Source organism: Zophobas morio, unplaced genomic scaffold (genome assembly GCF_036711695.1).
Source record: "Zophobas morio isolate AGI-343-1 ecotype UQ-CSIRO unplaced genomic scaffold, CSIRO_AGI_Zmor_V1 ptg000011l, whole genome shotgun sequence".
NCBI lineage: Eukaryota > Metazoa > Arthropoda > Insecta > Coleoptera > Tenebrionidae > Zophobas > Zophobas morio.
The window spans coordinates 288,014-315,185 of NW_026972116.1; the positions used below are offsets into that span (position 1 = coordinate 288,014).

Consider the following 27,172-nt stretch of genomic DNA (forward strand, 5'->3'; position numbering starts at 1 on the left):
TTATTTTCTACGTTGGTGAGGCCAGTTCTCGAGTATTGTAGCATAATTTGGAATCCCTTCTATAAAATACATATTGATAGGATCGAAAACGTTCAGAAGAAAATAGTAAACTTTATTTTATTTAAATTGAAGATTAACAAAAATAATTATACCTACTGCGAGAGACTGAAGTTAATTGGTCTTCAATCACTCGAAACACGCCGTCAGTATCAAGCTATAACTTTTGGACACAAAGCTTTACATAGCAAAATTGACTGCCCCAAAATTGTAAATATGTTTACCTTGAGAGTTCCTTCCTACAATACTGGAATACATGAAATTGTAGCCATCGGTGTTCATCGTACACACTACGGTTATAATTCTCCATTTGTCCGTGTTGCTAGGTATATCAACGCTATATCCGAAGATTTAGACCTGTTTCACTGTAGTTCCAAAACCATTAGACGGTATTTGCTTTCATTGTAGAATGATGTTTCCTAAATTATTTTTCCGAAATTTTGTTACGGTTTTTTTTTCCCTTATAGTATGTAGGTATGTAATTATTTTTATAGATGAATATTTTTTTATTTCTTTTTGTTATATCTGAATTCTGTCTTTACTACATTAATTTTTATTTTTGTTCGCATGTATATTAGAAATTGCCTGTTATATACTATGTATTTTGGCAATAAAGGTTATATTATATTATTATATTATTATATTATCTTTTTTTCTGATTGATACAATATTGAATAATATTGCCTTAGTTACAATATGTCATAACACACTAATATTTCCCAAGGGAAATATGAAATGATCATATTGTCCCAAGGGAAATATGAATTGTCATATTTCACTACAATTTTTTTTTATTTTTTAATTGATTTATATTCACCAGTTCGTGCGTTCTGCAGGCGCCAAAGATTTCCATAATTAAAACGACCTTCAAAATTATGGATGTAACAATCTATTTAATAGAGGAGAATCACAATGAAATTTTTACCTTATACATCAAAAAAATGTCATTAGGAGCTTCTCGCATGAATTTTTTGAGCTGTTGTCGAGACAACACCTCTGATTTTTTAGGAATGTATCCTTTATTTTTATTCTTCACAAATGCTTCTACTTCATCGAACAGTTTAACATCAGTTTTTTCCCTTAAATGTAACATTGACCTTAGCATCGATAATTTTGGCCACAACGTATTTGGTGAATATTTGTGCGACTACGGATAGAATAAATTAGTCATACGTCAAAAATAACAAAAATCAGCAAAATACCAAATCTTCAAAAAATGCAAGCAAAATATTTTCGTCGACACCATTCACCCAATTTTCTCTTCTCCATTCTTGAAAGTCTTCATACACTTTACTGTAAGCAGCTTTAGATTTCACGGGAACCAAACATTCACGGGCTTTCGCCGCTTGTGATAGCACGTAGTTCGACATTTCATCAATTTTATTTATGACAGGACGCGACAATCAAAGCAGCCAACCATGATATTTACAAACACCCTTAGCAACGTTACCAATCCGATTAATTCAAAAATTTAGAATCCAATATTTTTTGCAACAATATTGTATCAATCAGAAAAAAACTATTTATTACAACACGGGAAATATGAATTATGTCCCTTGGTTGTCTATACATCCCTCGGGTTGCACCCTCGGGATGTAACTAGCCAACCTCGGGAAATATAGTATTCATATTTCCCTAGTTGTAATAATAGCTATATATTATATTATATTATTATATCTTGGTGGCTCACTAACATTATAGGACTTTTTAGTGTTGAATCGTTTGACTTCATATTTAATTGATTGCTATTTAACTTGCAAGGTGCATTTTTCTCATGTTTCTTTGATCGAGCATTTTGAAAAACATCAGAAATTCCATTATTTTGGCAACCAATCTCAGAAAAGCAAATTTTACAGTAATAATAGTGCCCACAGAGGGCGACACGAAACATTCATTTCATACGCAACCATTCTTTCAAGAAGGAAACCAATTAAATTTTCAGATTCGGCTTATCGTTCCACCCGAAGCGACGCATAAAAAGTAAATTAAGTAAACCTTTTTTTAAAAAAGTAAACTAAAGCAAATAAAAGTAAAAAACTTTCAAAAAAGTAAAAATAGTAAAAAAAAGTTGTCCGCTGGAAGCCCTGCACTTTTTTTATGTTGAGTAATTATTATAATGAAGCTAGTTCCTATAACATAATAGGTAAAAGAAGCAACGACATAAAAAGTAACAATAATTTTTTTTCACTAGCAGCCATGACGCATGCAAATGTCGACTCATTTAGAGGTAGCAAATTCAACTTTTGCGACCACCGGTTCAAAAAGAAAAATTGAGGTTATGTACGCAATATTTGATGTGATTATTTCTTAAAAAATGAACAAATGTGTGCTACAAACATTACTTGAGAATACGCATGGTAGTTGGTAGACGGTAGAAGATAAAATGATTAACTCAGCGACAAGTATAAACGGTTTTCTTTGTGTTGAAGATTTAGATTAAGTTTGATTAGAAATAAAAACAAAATCATGTTGCGTAAAAAAATTGAACGTTTATTTTTTCAGTTTATTGTCTTATGGTTTCTACTAGTGAAAAAAATAGTATATTAACCACGGTTGCAAAGCCACTTCTAGACCTCGCGCTTCAGAGCCCTCGACGCTGCGCGTCTCGGGTTCTAATTTGCGATCGGTCTAGAATGCTTGGCTCTGCAAGGTTGGCTAATAATATACTATTATTAACAATCGCACAGAACTAAAGTCATCTTGGCAATGAAAAGGTAACATTCAATATTATAACTGTATTTCTACCCCTTAAAGTGTCGTCCTTGAACTTCAACGTTGGGTTGTAATAAACAATCGTCTAATGGGCTAGAGGGTGCTTTTATTATTATCCTCGCTATAAAATTATACAGTTTGTGTTGTGTATGCACATTTTAGAGTTTTAAAGGACAAGAAAAGTTAATACAAGCATTTTGAGTAATTTAATGTTTTTTTTTTATCCATATATTCAGTTGTTACATGTGAGGTAATGATAAGAATATTAGGACAATTTACTATTAATCAGGATGTAAACATTATAAAAGCACCAAAAAATGTTAGATATAATACAATCATTTTTCGAATAAACTTAATGATTGTAATTTTTGTAATCTTGTCTTTTTCCATTTATGAGGAACCTAGTATTTTTGGAAGAAATATTAACCACTTTTGGTATATTCTTATGATTGGTAATATCCCTGGTAATCAAATAGCCGCGCTACGAAAGTTTCCCTCAAATTTAAATAGCGCGCCTGAAGGTGACGGTTTGGGGCGCAGTACATAAGGACTATTGACGCTTAATTTTACGAGCTGTCGTATCTCTATTATCTCTGTCGATGCTTTATTATATGTTCGACGTACATCAACGGCTCCTCGTTTCTCTGTATCGCACATGCGTACATTTTCATTGGACACTTGGAACTACTGCTAACTTGTATCTACCACATCTCCCTTTCTTTTAATTTAAACACAAAACATCGAACAGTAACAAAGTAACTACATTTCTAGAACTAAACACAATGTTCTACAATTTCAAAATATTCAGTTTACTTAGTCATAACATAATCTTTAAATCTCTGAGGAACTTTAATGTTTCTCTTAGGTCTTGTGTTGCCAACATTTGGTGATTCTACAATCACAGGGTTTTCTGTATTTGTTGGAAGGGGTGGTATAACTATATCAGTCTTAGGTTCATTAATTATTTGATAATCATCTAAGTCCGGGGTAAATGAAGGAGAGGGAATTAAAGATGGACGGTGATCTCTTCGATTTCTTCTGAGTATGTTGGTTTCCGATTGGACCATGTAAGATCTTGGCTTTTCATGCTTCTCCACTATTCTTCCAGGTATCCATTTTCTTCCTTTCCTTATTATTACATTCTGGTTTTCTCTGCACTCTGGTAAATCTCTTGCTGTTTGGTCGTAGTATAATTTGGTCTTTCGTCGTTGGAATTGTTTCTTCTTTTGGATCTGGTTGTCTATTTTCGGTTTTAATCTTCTTGATACCACTGGGATCTTCTCTCGTAATGGTCTATTCAACATCGCTTGTGCTGGTGAGCAATTGATACCTTTAATTGGAGTATTCCTGTATGCTAACAGTAGAGGGTAGATTGAGGTGTGCTCTTCATTTGCTTTTCTCAGTATATTCTTGCAGATTTGGACAGCTCGCTCCGCTAGGCCATTCGATTGAGGATATCTTGGACTCGACGTGGATAGTGTGATATCCCATGTTTCTGCGAATTGTTTAAAATTGTGGCTGTTGAATGGCATGTTGTCGGATACCAATTCTTCTGGTGTGCCATTCCTCCCAAACATTTCTTCAAATTTTACGATCAGTTCTGCAGCTGTTTTGTAGTGTAATTTAATTATTATCTCTATCCAATTGGAGTAGTAGTCAATTATAACTAGAAAATCTGTATTTGCGAATGTTAAAATATCTGCTGCGATCTTCTTCCATGCTCGATCTGGGATTTCGTGCGGTCTAAGTGTTTCCTTTTTGTTCTGATGTTGAAATTTCTGACAAACCGGACATCTGGCGACAGTTTCTTCAATGTCTTTGTTTATTCCAGGCCAATATACAGCCAATCTTGCTCGTAATTTACATTTTTCAACTCCTTGATGACCTTCGTGTATTTGCTGAAGTAGTTCATCTCGTAATTCGAAAGGTATTACGACTCTATCATGTAAAAATAATAAGTTGTCGTCGACTGAAAGATCGGTTTTTAGTTTTCCGTATTGTAGTAAGTAATCGGGTACTTCGTGCTTTTCTTCGGTCCATTCTTCTTCATGGTACCGTAGAACTCGTTGCAAGACTCGGTCTCTCTTTGTTGCTTCTTGGATTTTCATTCTCTTCTTTGTTGATACTGCTAAATGTCTTGAGATACTGTGTACAACAGCTTCCATTTCAGGATCATCTTCTACTTTGTCCTTCAAGAATGTTCTAGACAGCGTGTCTGCAATGTGTATAGATCTTTTCCAGGTATATAGACTAATGAAAAATCGTATTTTAGTAATTTCAGAACCATTTGTTGAATCCTCGCTGTTGTTCGCGGCACATCTTTCTTTACTATTGCTAACCGCGGTTTCTGATCAGTCTGTACCGTGACATGTTGACCATAGATGTAATAGTGAAATTTTTCCAGACAGTATACAACTGCTAACAATTCCTTCTCAATCTGTGCGTATTTTGTCTCGGTCGGGGTTAATGCTCGGGATGCGTATTCCACTGGCTGGTTATTCTGCATAAGACAACATCCTATTCCTGCTTTAGACGCGTCAGTTTGGATTGTTATTTTCGCTGTCCCATCGAAAAATTTCATCGTAGGGGAGTCTGAAAGTAGTTCTTTTAATTTACTGAAGGCTCTGCTGTGCTTCTCCTCCCAATGCCAAGACACGTCTTGTTTTACTAATTCACGTAATGGACCATTTACCGTTGCCACGTTGGGGATAAAAGTAGTTAATCATTCCGAGAAATCTTTTCACTTCTTTACATTTCGGTTCTGCCATCTGGGTTATGGCCTTTACTTTGTTCGGATCTGGCATCATACCCTTGTCAGTTATTACATTTCCCATATTTGACTCACTTTGAATTGTATCTTTTCTTTATATTAAATTTGACGTTGTTTCTCTATGCTGTTTTTATTACTTCCTTTAAAATCCTATCGTGTTCTTCTTCACTCACTGCTGCAATAATTAGGTCGTCGAAAATCACTTGGACTCCTTTAATATACCCAAAAATTCTAAATACCATCTTCTGAAATACTTCCGATGCAGATTTTATACCAAACGGCATTTTTAACCATTTGTATCGTCCAAAACAAGTGTTGAAACAGCATAAATCAGCACTTTCTTTGTCAAGTTGGATATGCCAAAAACCTGAACTCATGTCTATTACGGTGAATATCTTTTTTCCCGATAGTTTCGTCACTACGTCTTGTGCTGTCGGAATCATAAAGTGCTCCCTTTTTATGGCTCGATTTAAGTCCCTTGGATCCAAACATAGTCTTAGGTCTCCCGTTTTCTTTTCCACGATCACCATACTGTTGACCCAATCCGTTGGATAATCCACTTTTTCTATAATTTCTTGTTCTTCTAACTTTTTTAAGGTATGTTTCAATTTAGGTTGTAAGGATAGGGAAATTCTTCGAGGAGGGTGGACAATCGGACTTATCGTTGGATCTATTTTGATATGATAGTTATAATCAACCCTACCAATTCCTGTAAATACACTTGGGTACAGTTTTAAAATATCATCAACAGTTTTATATTTGGTACATTCAAGACTATCTACCCGCTTTATTAAATTGAACGTTAGACATGTATCTAATCCTAAAATAGCCTCCGCTTTATCATCATTAACAAGAACAAATTCAATATTTTTTGATTGATTATTGCATTTGCATTGCAGATTTACCTTTCCTGGACTGCGCATCGAATTATTACTGTAACACACTAGAACTACATTACATTTAACAATATCATCTTTCGATAGAGACAATTTATTAACATATCGCATTGGCAAAACATTGACTTCTGCTGCAGTGTCAATTTTAAATTTTATAGACACATTATTATGAAACAGTATATCTACATACCAGGGTTTTGCTACCTTGTTAGATGTTTTTAGTTCGGAAACGAAGAAATACTTCGCTTCCTCTTCACTCGGGTCTTCATATTCTTGCATTTCATGGATTCTTCTGTTTCTCGACGCCTTCTGCTGTTCATCGCCAGTCTGCTGTACTCTGCCTCGCTTTTCTTTCTTGCACACAATGGAAAAATGGTTTCGGCCATTACAGTTGAGACACACTTTACCAAATGCTGGACACTGTCGGACTTCGTGTACTCGACCACACTTGGTGCATTCTATTTTCTGACTGCGGGACGGTTCCTTCTTGTTTCTCCCGAATTCGCCCTATGGTTTCTGGGACGAATTTTTTTTTTCATCACGGTGTTCACTCGTGTTATTCCTTGCAGTAATTTCACTTGTCGGTCGCTCTGCTCAGTTGCGATGCAATATTTGATACAATCGTCCAGTAAAATGTTTGTTTCTCGAAGTAATCGACGTTGTAGCTCCTTGTCTTGTATTCCATAGATGATACGGTCTCTGATCAGGCTTTTCTGGAGGGAACCAAATTCACACGTACTTGCTTTTGCTTGTAGTCTGCTCAAAAAGGATTCGAATGTTTCTCCTTCACCTTGGGTCACACTGTTAAAGTTGAATCTCTCCACTACCAGATTCTTCAATGGCGCACAGTATTCTTCAAATTTCTTGGTCACCATGGCGTAGACATGCTTATGCGGACCTTCAACCCACTTGAATTGGTTGTAAATGTCTTGTGCGTCGCTTGCCAGCAGGTTTAATAATAAGGCGATTTTTCTTTTGTCGTCGGCTTCATCGAGGTTTGCAACTAGTAGATACGTTTCAAAAATGCTGAACCACTTTTTCCAGTCCACGGATGGATTACCTTTAATTTGCAGTGGCCGTGTGGCTGTTATAACCTTCCGCCATTTTCTTCGTTTTTTCTCGGTTACCCCGTGTTGCACAACTGTTGCTCGTGAATGCTCGTTTCTCACTCCTCCTATCACTCTTTCTTTTACTTTATTACTTTACTTCACACTTTATTTATACTTTGCTTTACTTCTGACACCATGTTGTATCCTTGTTTAATAAAACAAGGCCATGTCTAGGTCGATGCTTTATTATATGTTCGGCGTACATCAACGGCTCCCCGTTTCTCTGTATCGCACATGCGTACATTTTCATTGGACACTTGGAACTACTGCTAACTTGTATCTACCACATGTTGAAATCCTGTTGTTTGTCAAGGTGTGTTTAAAATTTTCCCACATATTTGACTATAAGTGTAAAAAATATCTGTTCATCTCAAGACAGGTAAGGTTGAAAAGGAAGACTTTCGTTTACTTGTAAAAACCGACAAGACCAAATTTTGTAAACAAATTGATAAGCATTTTAGGGTTTTATGTAAATTAATGACTTTATATAATCCAATGGAGGATTTAAAAGGCTCATTCTACCATGTCCCCAAACAGAACTTTTAGTGATCCATTGTCATTTTTGGAGACATACTGTGTTAACATTTTTCACCAAGAAAAGCAACCAAATAAAACATTTCTATATTAATCGACTTGTATACAGGAGTATATCAAATACCATAGACATTGTAAAAATAATAGATTCCTCACTCTGAGGTTATTAAATACAAAATTAACGAATTACATCAACACTCTCCTTTATTTAATAACAACAACATGCCTAAATTATTGCATAATTCCCTAAACCTAACTGATGACAATGGTTTTGTCAATACATCTGCAAGCTGTCTCTGCGACTCTACTTTATAAATTTTAATTTGCCCAGAAGTGACTAGTTCGCGTACAAAGAAATGTCGAGTACGAATGTGTTTCGTTCTTCTGTGAAATTCCGGATTCTGAGCCAATCGAATTGCAGCTTCATTGTCTATCTGTAGTGCAGGCGTCTCTTTCAACTGACCAAGTTCAGTCAAAAGCCTTTTAATCCAGATGATTTCCCGAGGAGCTTCACTCGCGGCTGCGATCTCAGCTTCTGTAGTGGAAATGAGTGCAAGTGCAACAGAGGCTTGTCCTTGACTCATCCGTGAGATCGGCGCCCCAGAGTATAGGCATAACACCCCTGATGTTGATCGTCCAGTGCTGAGATCACCACCATGATCAGCGTCGCTGTAGCAGATAAGAACCCCTTTTTCATGGTCATTCTTATACACAAGTCTATAATTTGAAGTTCCTCTCAGGTACCGCAGAATTCTCTTCACTCGAACCACGTCACGTTGTGTAGGATTCTCCAGGTTCCTGGACACCACACTGACAGCATAAGCGATGTCTGGCCGAGTTCCACGCATCAAAAACATCAGTGCTCCCACCACTTGTCGGTATGGAAAATTTTCATTACGGGGATTTTCTTCAGTTTCATTATCTTTGACAATGGGAGTGTTCACTGCATTACAGTTGCTCATGTTAAATCTTTCTAACAACTTTTCCGTGTAGTGAGTTTGAGCGATCTGAAGGGAGCCATCTCCTTCTCGTTCGATTTCAAGTCCAAGAAAATATGTCGCCGGTTTGAAAGTAGTTTTGAATTCTTTCTTCAACTCATTGATGAAGATTTGAAATTCTTGTTCATCTTCACTTGCAATCAGTCCATCATCGACGTAGAGAAGAAATATCATCGTCTTTCCATCTTTTTGTCTCACAAAAAGACATGGATCGGCCTTGCTTTGTTTAAATCCAAGTCGTAGAAGCAGTTCGGTGATCTTCTTATTCCAGCAACGAGACGCCTGTTTTAGTCCATACAGACTTTTCTTCAGACAACAAACTCTCCCAGATTTATCCCCATAGCCTTCAGCTTGTTGCATATAAATGGTTTCATCCAGCTCACCATATAAGAAAGCTGTGGAAACGTCGATCTGAGTAAGTTTCATGCCTACATTGGCTGCTACACTGAGTAATGTTCGAATCGTTGACATTCTTGCAACTGGACCAAAGGTCTGATCATAATCTACTCCTCTTTTCTGATTGAATCCTTTGATAACCAATCTGGCCTTGAACTTGTCGACTGACCCATCGGCGTTTGTCTTTATCTTGTTTGGAATAGCCTTTCTTCCAGGAGGTAAACTGACTAACTCCCAGGTCTGTTTATCTATCAGAGATTGCATCTCACAATCCATGGCTTCTTGCCATAGTTCTCTCTGATCTGACTTCATGGCTTCACTGTACGTTTCTGGTTCCTGAAATGTCGAAAGATACAGCGAGTAGTCGTCATATCGGACCGGAGCTTTAAGATTTGAGCGATCTCGTAATTGTCGAGGTTTGTTGACACTATCTTCATCAATGGGTTCTGGTGTTTTATTTTCATCACTATCCATACTTTCTGCCTCGCTCTCGAGTCCACAAAAGGTTTCGTCTTCTTCATCAGTTTCATCGTTTTGTTCAACCTGTTTATCAGCACGCGTCAAGTCGCCATGTTGATCAGAAAGTTCGATGTTTCCTGGAATTACTACACCTCTCCCTTGCTGTAAAGTTTTCTCCTCAAAGATAACATCTCTTGATCCAATGAGCTTGCCCTCCTCTTCACAGTAAATTCTATATCCATCGTCGTGGTCGTAGCCGATCAATATTCCTTTAATGGCTTTTCGATCCATCTTGTGCCTTTGCTGTTTCGGCATATGAACATAGCACGTGGAACCTATGATCTGTAGATGTTTCAACCTTGGTTTCTTCCCATACCAAAGTTCATATGGAGACGTCCATGCAACACTTGAAGGTTCCGTTCGATTTAGGATGTAATTCGCTGTGCGAATCATTTCAGCCCACAGACTCTGTTGAATGTTTCCATGAGCATGCATTATCGCTCTACCAGTTTCAACAACTGTGCGATTTTCTCTTTCACTTGTTCCATTCTGTTCTGGAGTATATGGCATCGTAAGGCGGTGGTTTATACCTTCTTTTTGTAAGATTCTCCTTACTTCTCTGTTGTCAAACTCTTTTCCATTATCACTCAACAGTTCCTTAATTAAATGTCCCGTGGTTTTTGTTTCTGCTATAAACTGACTTAGCTTTTCTGCAACTTCTGCCTTCTCTTTAATAAAGTAGATAGTCCTGAATTTTGTCCAATCATCTTTGAACAAAACAAAATACCGAAAGCCTGACATCGATTCTTCAAATGGTCCACAAACATCTGTGTGAATCCGCTCTCCTGGCTTTGTAGTTTTTTCTCTGGTACCGAAAGGTAGACGATGAGCTTTCCCATAGATACATCCTTCACACAGTTCACTATCCATTTCCACCGTAACGTTAAATTCTCTGTCCAGCAGGGACTTCACGTGTCGTTTATTCTGATGTCCAAGTCGTTCGTGGTATAGCTGCAAAAGATTCTCTTTGCCTGTGACATTAACTTCATTTGGAGACGTAGGTTTCACGCTTCTCACTGCCAATTTAAAAAGTCCTCCATAACGTTTTCGTACACCGACTAACACTACATCTCTGCCAACTTTAAAATTTCCAATTTCTGTGGTTGAAAGAAACTGGCTATCTGGGTGTTTGTCGTTTGCAGCTAGAACAGAAAACAGATTTTTCTTTATTCCAGGCACACACCATACATCTGTCAGAGTGATCCTGTGCCACTTGCCTCCGATAGCTGCCTCTATGTCAACTTCACCTTTGCCGATAGCTTCAATTCTTTCACCGTTTGCCGTGGTTACTGAGTGTGCTGTTGTGAATAGTTGGAGAGTTTTACAGTAACTTTTGTCGCTTGAAATATGATTTGTAGCGCCATTGTCTACATACCAATCATCTGCACCACATTCTGAATTCATCACTGGCGATGTAACAATCAAAAGAAGCATGTTTGAAGTTTGTTCTGGCTTGTTATCAAGTTTTGGGGGTCTTCCATCCGCAATCCACTTTCTGCATACTTTTATAACATGGTTGGGTTTCTTACAATAGTTGCAAAGTATCTTCTTCTTTTTCTTCTGTTCGGTCGAACTTACTTGTGTAGGAGTTCTTTTTGATGAGTCCAAAATGAGAGCTTCCTGTCCCGATGATCCATCCTCATTGTTTTTTAAGGCTCGCTCATAAGCATACAGTTGATTTGTCAAATTATTAACCGTTCTGTCACTTTTTGACATCATCATCCAACTTGACTTGAAGGAAAAATAATTGTCTGGTAGCGTACCTAAAATTTTGCAAATCCAAAACAAATCAGGCAGTTCTGTATTACCATCAGCGTCGTTTCTCATTTCCACTTTTAACTCGATCCATAGATTCTTTAATTTTGATATATGTGTAGCCATATCGTCGCTGGAACATTTTTTGAAACTAAAGAATTGTAGACACAGGTTATACACTTTGTCTTCTGAAACGCCATCAAAAAGTTTGTGTAATTCTAGCCATACTTCCCTGGCACTGGTTAATCGCATAATTTTCTTTAGAGTTTCCTCAGTCATATTATTTGTCAAGATAATCAATGCATTGCTCTCTGTTTTATTAAATGCATCAAGTGCAGTTTGGTACGCCGTCTTTTCTTCCGGCTTTGCACCATCATCTAGTGGACTAGGCTTCACTGACCTGCCTTCAATGATATCCAGAGCTCCTGAAATTCCTCGTAGACAAATAGTAATTTTGTACTTCCACGTATCCCAGTTCGACTTTCCTTCCAAAAGACCGACATTGATGATTCTTGTTGGATCCATTGTTCTACGTCTATGCTTCTTTTTTATTACGTCTTGGATAACCTCAGAATGCACGTGTTGGATAACCTTAAAATCAGCCTCGTGGAGATATCTTTCAAATAGTTTTCAAAATTTGACTTTTCCTTTGGTATTCATGTTTTTCAACTTTATAGCGTTCTGGGCCCATAACCTGTTAAGATTTTTCACCAAGAAAAGCAGCCAAATAAAACATTTCTATATTAATCGACTTGTATACAGGAGTATATCAAATACCATAGACATTGTAAAAATAATTGATTCCTCACTCTAAGGTTATTAAATACAAAATTAACGAATTACATCAACATACCGGATTAAATGAAGAGGTAGAAATCTTTTCCATTCTTGGCTCTTAAACTGAATATTTGTAGAATTCCTTTTGTTTGTCAATACGTGTTTAATTGTTTCCCACCGATATTTGACAATAAGTGTCAAAAATATATATTCACGTTAAGTCAGGTAACGTTCAAAATAAAGATTTTCGTTTTTTGTAAAAATGGAAAAGGCCAAATTTTATAAGCAAGTTCACCGTTTCTGTTTAAATCAATGATTTTTACATTCCGATATACAATTTGAAAGACTCATTCGAACATGTCTCCAAATACATAGAACTTTTTGTGATACACTGTTGTTTTTGGAAATATATCGGATTAAATGAAGAATTAGAAATCGATTCAATTTTTGGCGCCTAAACTAAATATTTGCTGAAATTCTGTTGTTGGTCAACGTGCGTTTAAAATTTTCCCACAGATAGTGTTAAAAATAACTGTTTACGTCAAGGCAGGTAAGGTTGAAAATAAACATTTTAATTTTTTTGTAAAAACCGCAAAGACCAAATTTAGTAAACAAGTTAATAAGCATTTTAGCGTTTTTATTTAAATTAATGGTTTTTTTACATTCCGATGCAGAATTTAGAAGGCTCATTGGAACATCATGTAATCCATTTTAGTTTTTGGAGACACACAGGAAGATATCAATAATTAGAAATCTCTTACAATTTTTGGATATTAAACCAAATATTTGTTGAAATTTTTCTGTTTGACAAAGTGTGTTTAAAATTTTCTCAGAGATTTTTGATAATAAGTGTTAAAAAGGTCTGTTTACGTCGAGTCAGGTAAGATTGAAAAGAAAGATTTTTGTTTTCTTGTAAAAGCCGACAGGCAAATTTTGTAAACAAATTAATAAGTTTTTATTTAAATGAATGATTTTTAACATTCCGATGCAGAATTTAAAAGTCTCATTGTACCATGTCTCCAGACAGAACATCTTGTGATCCATTGTCGTTTTTGGAGACACACAGGCAGATATCAATAATTAGAAATGTTTTAAATTTTAAACTGAACATTTTGTTGAAATTCTTTTGTTTGACAGGCTGTGTTTAAAATTCTCTCAGATATATTTGATAATAAATAAATGTTAAAAATGTCTGTTTACCATTAGTCAGGTAAAGTTGAAAAGAAAGAAACTCGATTTTAGTAAAAACCGAGAAGGCTAAAATTTTGTAAACATCCATTTTATTTAAATCAATATTTTTATACACACCGTTTCAGAATTTACCATGTCCCCGAACACAATATTTTGTGATCCATTGTCGTTTTTGGAGACACACCGGAAGAAATGAATTATTAAAAATCTCTTACATATTTGTCTCTTAAACTGAATATTTGTTGAAATCTTGTTTTATGTCATGGTGTGTCTAAAATTCTCCCAGGATATTTGACAATTAGGGTTAAAAATATCTGTTTACGTCAAGTTAGGTAAGATTAAAAAGAAATATTTCTGTTTCCAGGGGCGACTCATGACTTGAAAAGTTGATGAGGCAAAGCACAAAACGCTCCAAAATATAAATAAATCAAGATTACTTAAATATTTTCTACTTAGTCAAATAAACAAATTTGTAAACTCATTTAACTGTCCACCAAGAACCAACGTGACGGTGTAAGGAACTCTTGCAAGGAAAGGAAAGGATGAGAATGACAGGACAAAAGGAAAGGGAAGCGTGGTCAGAAAAAACTAATATAACTTCTAACAAAAAACAAAATTAAAATAAACTTTAAAGAAAACATATCGAAAAAAATCAAATACAACATAAAATAAATCTAATTTGATTTTATAACAAAAAACAAAACGAAAAAAATATAAAATATAAATACCTACTCTAGATTTATTTAATTTTTTTTTATAGATCAATTAACGATTTACTCAAATCAGGAACCGGCCGTTTTAATTCCTTAACTACATACAATTTATCATCATACGTGAAAGTAGAAAAAACAGAACTGCCATTGTCATTTAACGTTAGTAGAGAAAAATTCCGATTTACTCGTAATCTTAAATAACGATTGCCGAAATCAAACTATGACAAGCACAAAGCACTAACGCGACACACGCAAACGTAGGCACTTTTAAGACAAAATTCTGTTACCGAAATTTTGAATCAATTTATACACACACAGATTTTGCAAAACAATCAACGGCCTAATTTTGAATACTTCTGCAAATGCAGACTGCACTGTAATCGCACGAATCGCACGTTCTCCACGCGCAAATATTGTTGTCCATCTCTTTTGCAAGCACGGAAATGAGGCTAGCCTCAATTTTGTCTTTTTTCAACTCATACCGCTTATGAGTGTATTGCAGGTTGCTTGCCTATTAACGACATGATTTCTACATCTGCTGTAGAGGCAAGCTTCGAGTCTGCTTCATTCGCGTCACAAAATACATGTTGTGTCGAGTGTTTAAGCGTGCTGTTTAATTAAGGGAGAAACGAGTACCTACCGAGATAAAAATAAGAATATAATTTTCTATATTTATTTTTAAAATTTTAGAGAAAAGACAAATTATTGGCCGAAATGTGTCGGTAAAAAATAATAAAAATCCTAATAAGGCGTAAAATTCATTGGTGAGGCACTGCCTCACCTGCCTCATAGGACAAGCTGCCCCTGTCTGTTTCCTTCTAAAACGGACAAGGACAAATTTTGTAAACAAGTTAATAAGCATTTAATCGCTTTTATTTAAATTAATGATTTTGGACATTCCGATCCAGAATTTAAAAGGTTCATTACACTATGTCCCAAAACAGAACATTTTGTTATCCATTGTTGTTTTTGGAGACATACAGAATTAAATAAAGTATTAGAAATCTCTTGCATATTTATGGCTCATGAACTGAATATTTATAGAATTCCTTTTGTTTGATAAGACGTGTTTGATTTTTTCCCACCGATATTTGACAATAAGTGTCAAAAATATTCACGTCAAGTCAGGGAAAGTCGAAAAGAAAGATTCTCGCTGTAAATAAAAACCAAGGTCAAATTTTATAAACAAGTTCACGAGCATTTTAGCGTTCTTATTTAAATTAATGATTAATTTTTTACATTCCATTTCAGAATTTAGAAGGTTCATTTTCCATGTTCCCTAACAACATCTTGTGATACATTGTCATTACCAGGAGACAAACGACTTTTATATGAAGCATTTGAAAAACGTAGCTTACAGTCTTACCTATAATAAAAATGGATCGCCAAATGTGTTGCTAAGCGCATAACTCGAGAACGACTCAACCGATTCGGCTAATTTTTGTTTTCAAATATTCGTTGAAGTACGAGGATGGTTCTTACGGAGAGAAAAAAAATTCTAAAAATTTTGTATGGGAATCGCCACTTCGAATTAATTTCTTAGATCATATAATAAATAGATACCAATACTCAAACTGAAAGCTGTGACGAGACATGAAGCTATCTGTTGTCGTTTTCTACGTCAAGGGGAGTAGTATAATGCTATCCTTGTGTGATCACCACATCTTCATCTTTGTTATAGTACCTTGCCATAGAAATAATATTATACGGAAGTAACTTAGAGAGAGACGCGCGTTGTCAACATAGTGGGACAGAGATAGAGCTCTCTGGGTGGCAACATATTGACGCGAAACTGCAGAGCACTGTGTTTCTGGAGGTTTCTTTCGTGCTGTCGCGTGGTGTTTAAAGGTGTATTTTTGCAAATTTACGTTTTTTAGGCTCAAGTTACCTTATTTAATTGCCTACAGTATTCTTAAGTTGTATTTTATTGGAGTATTTGTTAAAGATCGTGAAATCGTGTTGTGCGTATAATTGAATAGAACGTGCAAAGAAAGCAATCCTGTTTCATTTCATAGGTAATAATCACATACGCAGACGAAGGATTTCGTAAATAATTTAAAAAATTTGTTAAATTCCCTAAACATTCCGAGTTACGAAAAAAAAAGATTATTCCTACAAAAAGAGGGAATTTTATATCTATTGATTATTGTTTAAGTTATTTGTACGTAGATTTAGAAAATAGATTTTAGTAGAAAATTCCACACAATATAATATGTTTAATTTAATTAGGCACCCTGTCACGTTTATTGAAAGTTTAATTACTTTTATCCTAAAAATTTCAGAATTACCAATGAACATACACTACAAGATTAGTTAACTTGTAGAAGATTATTGTACTAACTGAATTCGTAATTTATTGTAGCTTCTCTATACATATCATTTTATTAAAAGACCATCTGCACCACTTAACTAACATGATTTTTGTTATTCCACATTACACATAATTTTAATGTAAACTGTAAAAATATAGTTTTTATTAACAGACGTTTGTTGTAATTGATTGTTTGAACAAATTCGTAAGAAAACGTATTAATTCCCGTTCAAATGAAGCGTTTCTTGCCACCCAGCACGTGATACGTGGTCAGCCGTCCTTTCCCCACTGATGCATAACCGCTCTAGCTATTTCTTTCTTATGTTGATTACTAGAGAGCGGATTTTATGAAATTTGCATATCCGTTATTTTTTGCATATAAGTCTTGATATTTAATATGTGAACGAATCATGCTAATTAAAAATGAATACAGCTATAAAAAAAAATGCATATTTCACGCAACGGGTGCATATTTTGCATTTTTATCAATTTTTGGGTTTATTTGAAAAAAAAAAATTGTCATTCTATTGGCGTTTATCTAGAAAAACGAAATTTCATGAATCATATTACAAATATTGTCCTGGAGCTTCAAATAATTAGTAAAGGTTTGGGTTTTATGGCAGTTTGGAGAAACCACCGGGTGTTAAGCCATTCTTCCAGGTAAATTCAGGCTCTAATTACTTTTGGAAACACCGTTCATTCCCAATATTTTTGTTCGTTACTTAAGCGTATTAATGGTATGTTTTATGCATGATTACACTCGCTCGCGTGTGGAAACGTATACAAGGCTCCATCCACTCCTTTATTAGATCAATGTATAGTAGCCTGCATAGATATTGTAGCCGTCCAGAAAGTCGAAATTTGCGAATAAAAATAAAATAAAACCGGTTCAAACGGAGCCGACGGTGGCTTGCAAAGTCTGACGTCACTCTGGCACACGTTGCACAGAGACGTATTTAGTATTAAATGTCATCTTTTCCGTTATGATATAATCTGTTTAATTTCTGAGCTGAATCTCGTCAATAAAATCGAAGCTCTGTTCACTGTACACAAGTTGTGGTATGGTCACGGAACTGCTAGTTGCCCTAGTTATGTAAAGATTGCCTCATGCCATGCTTGTGGGATGTCAGCAAAAACCTCTTTTTGCTGGCATTACGGAAGCTTAGGTGGGGGCAGTGCGGACTGACGAAAGGGGCAGTCGGTACTAACTAGGGACAGGGAGAAGGAAAAAAGTGAGAGAAGTGAAGTGACGCACCGTACCCCCTAAGGATGGAATTTGTAATGTAAGTTGAAATATATTTAGTTTATTTAATGTATTTGGGATTTTTATTCTTAACGTCGGATCGGGTAAATATCCTTAGCTCTACCAATCTCTCCCCCCCTGACCCGGTCGTGACATATGGTGGAGGCGCCCAAAATTTCGCGCATATAGTGTTTTTTAAATCTTAAGAAAAAACAAAATCTTATTTTATGAATAATAAAAACCCCGCGGATCCAAAAACCCGTCAGCAATACAAAATCCGTATAGAAAAAGAGTACGGTTCGTTTCAACCAAAAAACAGAAGTTCTGATATTCACGGAGTCGTTAAATTAGGGGGATGCGGTTGTGACACTTCAGAAACAGATCCGGAACCACTTGTGCTTAGTCCAATCCCCATCGAATTACCAGAAACCAACCTAAAGCAGTTAACATTGTCCGCACCAACTTCACAAAATTCTGAAACAGTAGACCAAACGTTCGATAAAATACCGGGAACAATCCCCAACAAATCGCCTCACTTCACTGAGCAAAACATCAGAGAAACAAACGACCCATCTAACCAAAAAATGGCCAACGTTACAATCACCGAGGCATTCACAAGCCAAAAACATCCATCGATCCCGAGCTTCATTAGTCCAGAAATTTTTGATCCAAAACGTGACGACCCACAGCGGTTTATCCAGAATTATGAGCGGGCAGCAGTGGCCAACGCGTGGAATGACAACTTGAAGATTTCATATTTCGGCTCATTTTTGTCAGGAATAGCGAACAGATGGTACGAAAATTTTGTTACGAATAATGCTACAAAAACCTGGACAGATGTGAAGAAAGAATTCCTAAAAGAATACAGAATGTCGGACTATTCGGAAGACAAGGAAAGAAAATTTGAAAACCGCAGACAGACCCGAGAAGAGTCAGTAAGAGAATACTTTTTTGATTTATCCTTCCTAGCGTATGAACTGGACCCATTAATGGAGGACAAATAGAAGTGTCGGCAGGAGCATTCTGGAGGCCCCTTGTGGAGACTTTGAATTACGAGGCAACCTTACCAATAAAGTATACAATGGCGTGGTTCAAACCACAAACAAACAGTACGGGCACATCAAAACAATGTAGTGGCGATCACAATTGCGAGCTGGCGACCGCTATGCACCAGTTAATGGAAGCGGTTGACGGCGAGCTGGAACCACAAGAGTCGGAAGAAGGATGGCAGCTTTTTGAAGATCAACAGCACAGAGAAAAACGCAGCCTGGATTTTCTAGGCGAGGGACTGGCTTGGTGTTGCGGCGTTGCAACACAACACAAACTAGACTCGCTGCACATGGAAGAAAGGGATTTACAGAAAAAACTTCGACAATTGGAGGGGGGCCTATCTGAAAATATCAAAACGCTAAGTCAAAATTCTGTGGAATTTAAAAAATATACAGATCAGGTCGGGGAGGCTTTTAAATCCACGGAGAGGAGGATTAAAGAAATGGAAAAATCCATCACAAATTTTAGGAACAAGACGAATGAATGGGAAGGATTTTTCGGTACTTTAATAGAAAATCAATTTCAGAATACTAGACGTATCGTAACAATGTGGCGCGCGTTGGAACAAAGGGACGTAAAACTGTCATGTCGACAACACCAAATACCAGAAAAGGTGTTGCGGCCCCAACTTTTTCAAGCGAACTTAATGGAACTTCAAAAGGAATTAATCAAAGCAGGTCACGATTTAGCTATTGCTGTCACGGATATACACAGGTATTATCAGTTACCAATAACAGATTGTGTAATTTCAGGTAATAACATAACACTGGTAGTACGAGTGCCCATCGTACAACAGGGCATTAGGTGGAGTTTGTTTGAGCTCATAACTGCACCCTTCAGTTGGTACAATCAGAGTTGCAGAATAGAGTACAGCACCTTGTTTTTGGCGGTGGCAGAAGCTCCCTACACTAGACACCGGAGGCACAATTTGTACCGACAAATTTCTGGTTTGGGGTTGCATCAGTGCAGGCCGCACTCCGACAAACTGTGCTTTCTTCCTCGATTCGGAGAGGATAAACTTCATGGGCCTACGTGTGCACGAAAATTATATGAAGGTGCGACAGTGGAGGAATTAAGTTATCACTGCCCCATGAAATGTCACGCATCGACATCGCTTACCATCACAGAAGTCGAGGAGGATTTATTTATAATAACAAATTTAAAGGTAGGCGCTTATATAAGTTGTCCCAGCAGTAATAAAACCCTAACTGAATTCGGAAGCTTATTGGGCGCGTTAAAAATAAAACTTCACTGCCAGTGTGCACTTGTTTACCTGCATGATGTAATAATACCTAGACGTTTTCCCTGCTTAGATACTATCCCTCGCATCCACGTAAATCACATAATTCCAGCAGCGTGGTCGAATCTAAAATCTTTCATTCTTAACCCCATTCATACCCACTCGTTACCATCATATAACAACTTTTCGGAATGTATTAATCCAAACTGGTCATTGACTATTCCGCATTTAAATTTAACCTCCCCGAATAAACTTCTCCAAAATTTTGTCGCAAATATTCCAGAATCACCACAAATTTTTTCTTTTGCGGAAAGTTATGGTGTACATACATCCGCTACTTTAGTTGTTTGGAATCTAATCTTAACTGTTTTATTAATATATATATTTTGGAAATCCAACCACCCAGCGATAGCCTCCCCCAACCAAACATGTAACCCTACCACCTCCCTTCTACTACAAGGGGGGGAAGCCGTTAGGATAACTGTAGGTGACGCGTCGTAAATTATATATATTATCACCTTGTGGATCTTGTCTTAATATTTGGACTCTCGATTAAAAAGATCGTTAGACAAATGCTGAGGCAATATCTGTGCAGGTCGATTGAAGCCTGCAGGCATATATGTATTACCCATATATAGGTTATATGTAGATAATAAGTAGTTGTCCACTGTTTTATATTTTAGATCGGAGATTGAACATAGATTTAGAAAGTTATTTAGATATTGTGTACTGGCTTCGCTTTATCTATTTTGTAGGAGTATAAGGTAATTCTAATGAATGAATTTTTTTTTATGTTCTGGAACCGGGTCTGGCAACGGGAGACACCTACCATACATAAGGCGTTCTTGCTCGAGACAGAACCAGCATGGAAAAAAAAAAAAAGAGGCCCTGACATCACTCTCGCATACGACGCCCTCGTTCGAGAACCAAGCTTCTACGACGACGAGTTTTCCTTAAAGAAGACTCCAGTTAACAAGACTGGACTCATAGTGGTTGACTTTTGCCAAAAAGGAAATGGTGGTGAACGGGACTTCGGCCAGTAAGCAGGGACGTTAAAATAGCGCTCATCAACTGCTGCAATTAGTAAGAGAGTGCCGCTTGTCGCGAGAGATTTTAAAATAGTTGCTTCAAAAGATAAATACCTTAAATCAATTTTTGTATTATTCAAGTGTGTAAAATGTTGGTAGGGTCTTCCTGGGTATGTCGACCAGAAGAATGTAATTTTGTATCGTTGGGTATCTTTGTTATTGTAGTAAAGTAGGAGTGAAGTCTAATATGATTGTATATTTTATAGGGTTGTGTTTGCAAAATGGATAATTTGTGGCTATGTACGTTTTATGCATTGTATTAGTTAAGAGATATCTGTTTGTAAAACACTGGAGGTCCAGTGTTCCTTAAGGGGGGAGATGTGTCACGGAACTGCTAGTTGCCCTAGTTATGTAAAGATTGCCTCATGCCATGCTTGTGGGATGTCAGCAAAAACCTCTTTTTGCTGGCATTACGGAAGCTTAGGTGGGGGCAGTGCGGACTGACGAAAGGGGCAGTCGGTACTAACTAGGGACAGGGAGAAGGAAAAAAGTGAGAGAAGTGAAGTGACGCACCGTACCCCCTAAGGATGGAATTTGTAATGTAAGTTGAAATATATTTAGTTTATTTAATGTATTTGGGATTTTTATTCTTAACGTCGGATCGGGTAAATATCCTTAGCTCTACCAATCTCTCCCCCCCTGACCCGGTCGTGACAATATTCATCGTTGCGGAGGCAGGTGGAGCGAAAAACCTAGTCATCTTAGCAGCAAACACGGCTATAGACTAGTCCACGTGGACTGTTTGTTTCCTGTCATATTTTAGTTTGCTGAACCAATTGTGTTGAACCAAACGGTTATTACACTTGTTGAAACACATTTTCAAACTTCCATCTTTCTCTAGATCGTCGGTTTCGTAGCTGTGTGACAAATCGTTTGTCGTAGATTGAAAATAGTAAGATTACAGTGACCCTAAGATTTTGTGCAAACGGCCTTAAATACACCCCTGTGTGATACGACGCGTGCCGTAGTGACAGAACTTGCAGGTCATCGTCGGCTCCGTTTGAGCCGGTTTTATTTTATTTTTATTCGCAAATTTCGACTCTATGGACGGCTACAATATCTAGGCAAGCTGCTATACATATATGCATTACATCTGTATATGTCTATTTCACTTCCATCCTTGTACGGCACCAGCGCAACAAATCGCTTTTGAGAGATGTTTCTTCTAACCTCTCTTTCGAGTTCTTGCACAAAAAACAATTTTAGAATTTAGAACAAAGATCCTATTTTAAATGATGTAGTCATAAAGGATCACAATTGCTGCCCAATAATTTACTATTCCTTTCGTTATCTATTGTGAATTATTTATAAAATCAAGTTGTCAACATCTTACTTCCGAAGTTAGTTCAGACATACTTCCTAAAATTTAGGCGCGCAAAATTCAAATAGTGATCAGGCAAGGATAGCTTCATTGTAATCCCTCCATGCACGAGAGAGATGTGTGACAGGAGGATGTCGTCACAGGCTGTCCTAGAGAAAGAACACGGCATGGTGGTATCTATTTATTATATGATCTAAGATTAATTTCAATAGTTGGCGTTCCTGACGGACCTGTCGTGTCATACAAAATTAATTCTTCCGTGCGATTGTGATTGCATTTCAAATCGTTCTTTGTTTTTTCGTAAAAAAAAAAGTCGTTTATTTTAAGAATAGTCTTGGTTAAAGTGAATTTAGTTACACATTGCGAAAGTGTTTATTAATTTTGATCTCCCATTCTATTTACCTATATTCACTTTGTTGGTTTCGACAAAACCTAAAACTTTACCGTTATTCGAGGATTTAATTTGAAGTTTTCAAAATTTTAAAATTCTCAAGACAAAATTTACAGATTTGATTGACTGTGAAAATAATTCTGTGTGGTTTTATGAAGTTCATTACAATGCCGAGAAGACGACAAGCTGGCACAGGTCCACGAAGTCAATCAAATGTGCGACGAACTACCTCAGGTGCAAACCGCAATGATTTATTGCATGGGGATATGGAAGTTGATCAGCCTTGTGCTCATAATCAACATAATCAAACATTGAAGCGAGACATTGGGTGGTATGAATAAAACTGAGTAAATACTCATATTCCAAGTACGAAGTACCTACTTCATTATTACTCTTATATACCTGAGCATCTACTCCATGTACTGAGTACCTGTTTGGAAACACTGTATCTCCCCGGACACAAATTGAACATCTACACGTTCTGTGAGCATTTAATCTAAAAATGAGCATCGGCGTGGCAAATAATTGAGCTGTCTGTAAAGCAGCTTAGAAAACGAGTAGGATCGTTGTAAGAGTGAATTTTTACTAAACATGGCGACTTTCATGAACGTGGAACGTCGTCAAAAGGTGCATTCAGTTTGAAAAACACATTAGGAGTGGGAATATCGAAAACATTTCAGGTAATTAACTTTTATTTATGCATAAATTGTGCAGTGCGTTTTTTCTAACACTGGCCATAAAGATTCCCATCTCAAGGTGTCTACCCCATACTAACCTATATTTTGGTGACTCGATTTTTGCCTTGATGGTTGAACACTGTCACTGTTTTCCTTTTTTGTTGTATCGAGATGATACTTGAGCATCAACTGTTACCTACTGAAGTATTAGCATCATCTAGAAAAACTAGAAATATTTTGATATGATATTCGAGTAGATACTTCGTATTTCGAGTACGACCATCTACTGAGTTTTATTTATATCAACCATTGTCAAAAAATTGATAGAACGATGTTTTGATAGAACTTCCTGGTTATCTAGGGACTTTAACAACTACAGCACACCTACGCCATCTGCCATATTATATCCGAGACCGCTGCCTGTCTCGTTCATTGTCAGACTTGAATTACGCGGTAACTTTACACATGGTGACTGCGCATGGTATATTAGGGTGTATCTTTTACGACTATTCAGTAGATAGATCCATTGACTGATCGAAATATTTTTTTGAGTCACTGTAAAAGCAAATCCAAAAAATATGAATGCAATGATAAATTAGGAAAATATATTGATGATATTTTGCACATTTTAGATAGGATTTATTCGGCAAAATCTTGAGATGACGTCATCAAGTTTTTGGGCTTGATAAACAGATACATTTTGATTAAAAACGTACCATGTCAAACAGTAACTTAAAAAAGTCTGCAATATTTCAAAATTCAGTCTTTCAATTCTTGATTCAATCAATAAAATAAATTGACTCAGTGATTAATTTTTTTGAGACACCCCCTATAAGCAAAACTAAAAAATATGAATGGCATGATAAATCGCAAGTATAGTCTCATCCTATTTTGGACATTTTAGATAGGATGCATTTGGCAAAATTTTGGGCTGACGTCATCAATTTTTTGGAGGGGATAAGTAAATATATTTTGAATAAAAATTTATTATGCTTATCATATGTTTAAAACATTTGCAAGATTTCAAAGGATTCGGTTTTGCAGATTCAAAATTAAATTGTAGGTGAAACGAAGTTCACGGGGTCAGCTAGTATGTAATAAAAATCATTTTCATATTATGTAGTTTAGATAATTTGTCTTTCGACATTTTGTTATTTCGATATTTTGTAGTTTCGATTTCTTAAATTTTCGATGAAATGTTTTCGATATTTTCTTTTCGATAATTTGTATTTCGATAATATTTACGCTACCCAGGTGATAATGAAGACGATGCTGACAGCGTGTAGATAGATATTGAGGCTCATTTTTTTAACCTGAAACCTTCAAATATCATGAAAAACAAGCCCTCTACACAAAGATGTCCAGATTCAAAATTTAATCATTCCATGGGGGAAATACTTTAGTGCAAAAAACCAGTCTGCCTCCCCCCTCCTTGCAGTTGGGGCTGGTGATAACTTTCAAATTTTAAATACGAATCCCGAACTTTTATTACAGATTCAGATTCTGCGGCTAAAAATACCTATGGTTTATCTAAAACATTTTTTTAGGTTTATGACAGATGACGCTGTAATAAACGAAATTCAATTTTGTTCGATTTCTCCTACTGAGAACCTATGCATAAAATTCTGCAATACGTTTGCAGTAAAAAATATCACGTCTTCATTGTACATAATCAAACAGGGACATGTGGGGAAACAATGCGAGGCGACGATCGACCAGTGTAGGAATTGTAAGGTAACGGGAAAGGAATTTGGCCACCCGGTGTTTTCCAGTATGTGCCCGATATTTGTACAGCAGCTAAGTGTGGTCAGGAAATTTATTTACGGGCCTTAAAATCCTACAAGCAAATTGTCGGGGTTCTTATAGTGTGATGTGTGACATAGGGTTATGTATGAGAGAGAATGATATAAAGGTGGTCTTGTTGCAGGAATCGTATGCAAGAGAGGGCCAGGTTGTTGTGCCTTGCCTACTGATATGAGAGTGTATATGTCCGCTGATGATGGTGGAGCTACTGTGTTGATAGATGATAGAAGTATGAATGCTGTACAAGCGTGGAAGGTCAAAATTTGGGAGTATGTGTGAATATAGACTGTGAATTGGGTAGTATGTGTGTGGCGTTTGTGTATTGTCGATATGGGGATGAGATTGGACCGTACTTGGAATGGATGAGGAAGGTGTTGGTTGGATGCGAGGGAAAGGTGATGATGATAGGTATGGACGCCAATGCCGTCTCCCTCCTGTGGTATAGTAAGTATGTGAGGACAGGTCGTGAAAGTGAGAGGAGGGGTCGGGAAGTGGAAGAATTAATTGGGGAATTGGACTTGGAGGTTTTGAACAGACCATCTAACCTGTTTACTTTTAGCAGGCCAATGGGAGAGTCGGACATTGACGTCACGGTATTGAATGGTGGCTGGTTGGAGAGGTTTGTGTGTGACACGTGGGAGGTTAAGGAAGACTGGGGTGTGAGTGACCACAATTGTATATTGATCGGTGTGGAAGGTGTGCGGGGGAAGTTCAAAGCGAAGATAAAAAAGAGGAGAGGGTGGTCCATGGGAAACGTTAACTCGGAGATGTTCAAATCGGAATTGGGAAGGGAGGCCTATATGACCAGTCCTGAAAGGTTCACGAGACTCCCGGGTAGGGAGCAACTAGAAAGCCTGCACGGATGTATCTGCATTGCTATGGACAAGGCGACAAAAAGGTTTGTTGAGAACCCGGGTGGGTTAGTTAGCTTCGTGCTTGCCCACTACACCTTTGATCGTGGGTTCGATTCCCTGCCTGCCTCTGGCTGTTGTGTTATGTCCCCCGTTTTCCTGTAATTGGGCCCCCGGCCTATTGGAGACGTAATAGAATAAAATAAAAAAATAAAAAGTAAAGGTAAAAGAGCAGCCTGATGGATCGAGCAACTAAAAGATTTAAAAAGTCGAGTACCAAAACTTGCTCAGACATTATAAAAAGGTCATCAAGGAGACAAAGGTCTTATGGTGGAGGAATCTTGTCTGGTTTACTGGAAATGCAGATCCGTGGGGTGCAGTTTATAAGTTCTGTGGGAGTGAGAAAAATTTAGGACTGTTAGGCGTATGGGACGGCGATAGGAAAACGGAAACGTGGAGGGATACGGCGGAGGTATTGTTGAGAGAGTTTTTCCCAGTTGACGTTCCCGTGAACTGTGAATTGTATGAAGGGGTGGAGGGTGTCGTGGAGAAAGTAAATTATGATGAGGTTAAAAGGAGCGTGAGGAGTAGAGGAAGAAGTCGCCGGGAATGGATGGTGTGACGCCTGAAATGATGGCGCTTGTATGGGAGACTGTTCCGAAGTATGTGTTGATTGCATGTTTGCATGTATGGAGGAAAGATGGGTTCCGGACGAATGAAAGGAAGCGCAACTGGTCATCCTCTTGAAAGGCATGGATAAGGATAGGTCA

At 37.0% G+C, this 27,172-nt stretch overlaps 2 protein-coding genes across 14 annotated transcripts in view; both read right to left on the bottom strand.

Annotated features, from left to right (window-relative positions):
- LOC135126608 (protein artichoke) overlaps positions 1 to 27,172 on the bottom strand; it is a 491,663-nt gene that overhangs the window by 170,970 nt on the left and 293,521 nt on the right. The gene's annotated exons all lie outside the window — the stretch shown is intronic.
- LOC135127438 (uncharacterized) lies at positions 836 to 1,539 on the bottom strand. The gene is made up of 3 exons (XM_064053879.1): positions 1,260 to 1,539; positions 983 to 1,204; positions 836 to 922 (listed from the first exon to the last, which is right to left on the bottom strand). Exons 1-3 carry the CDS (start codon positions 1,425 to 1,427, stop codon positions 836 to 838), a joined length of 477 nt encoding a protein of 158 aa, XP_063909949.1. The 5' UTR covers positions 1,428 to 1,539.

Excerpts from the sequence above, each read along its gene's own strand:
- LOC135127438 (XM_064053879.1), bottom strand. The coding sequence starts at position 1,427 with ATGTCGAACTACGTGCTATCACAAGCGGCGAAAGCCCGTGAATGTTTG. Across the intron at positions 1,205-1,259 it reads TTGCATTTTTTGAAGATTTG|TCGCACAAATATTCACCAAA; the intron begins GTATTTTGCTGA and ends TTCTATCCGTAG. Across the intron at positions 923-982 it reads ACATTTTTTTGATGTATAAG|GTCGTTTTAATTATGGAAAT; the intron begins GTAAAAATTTCA and ends ATAATTTTGAAG.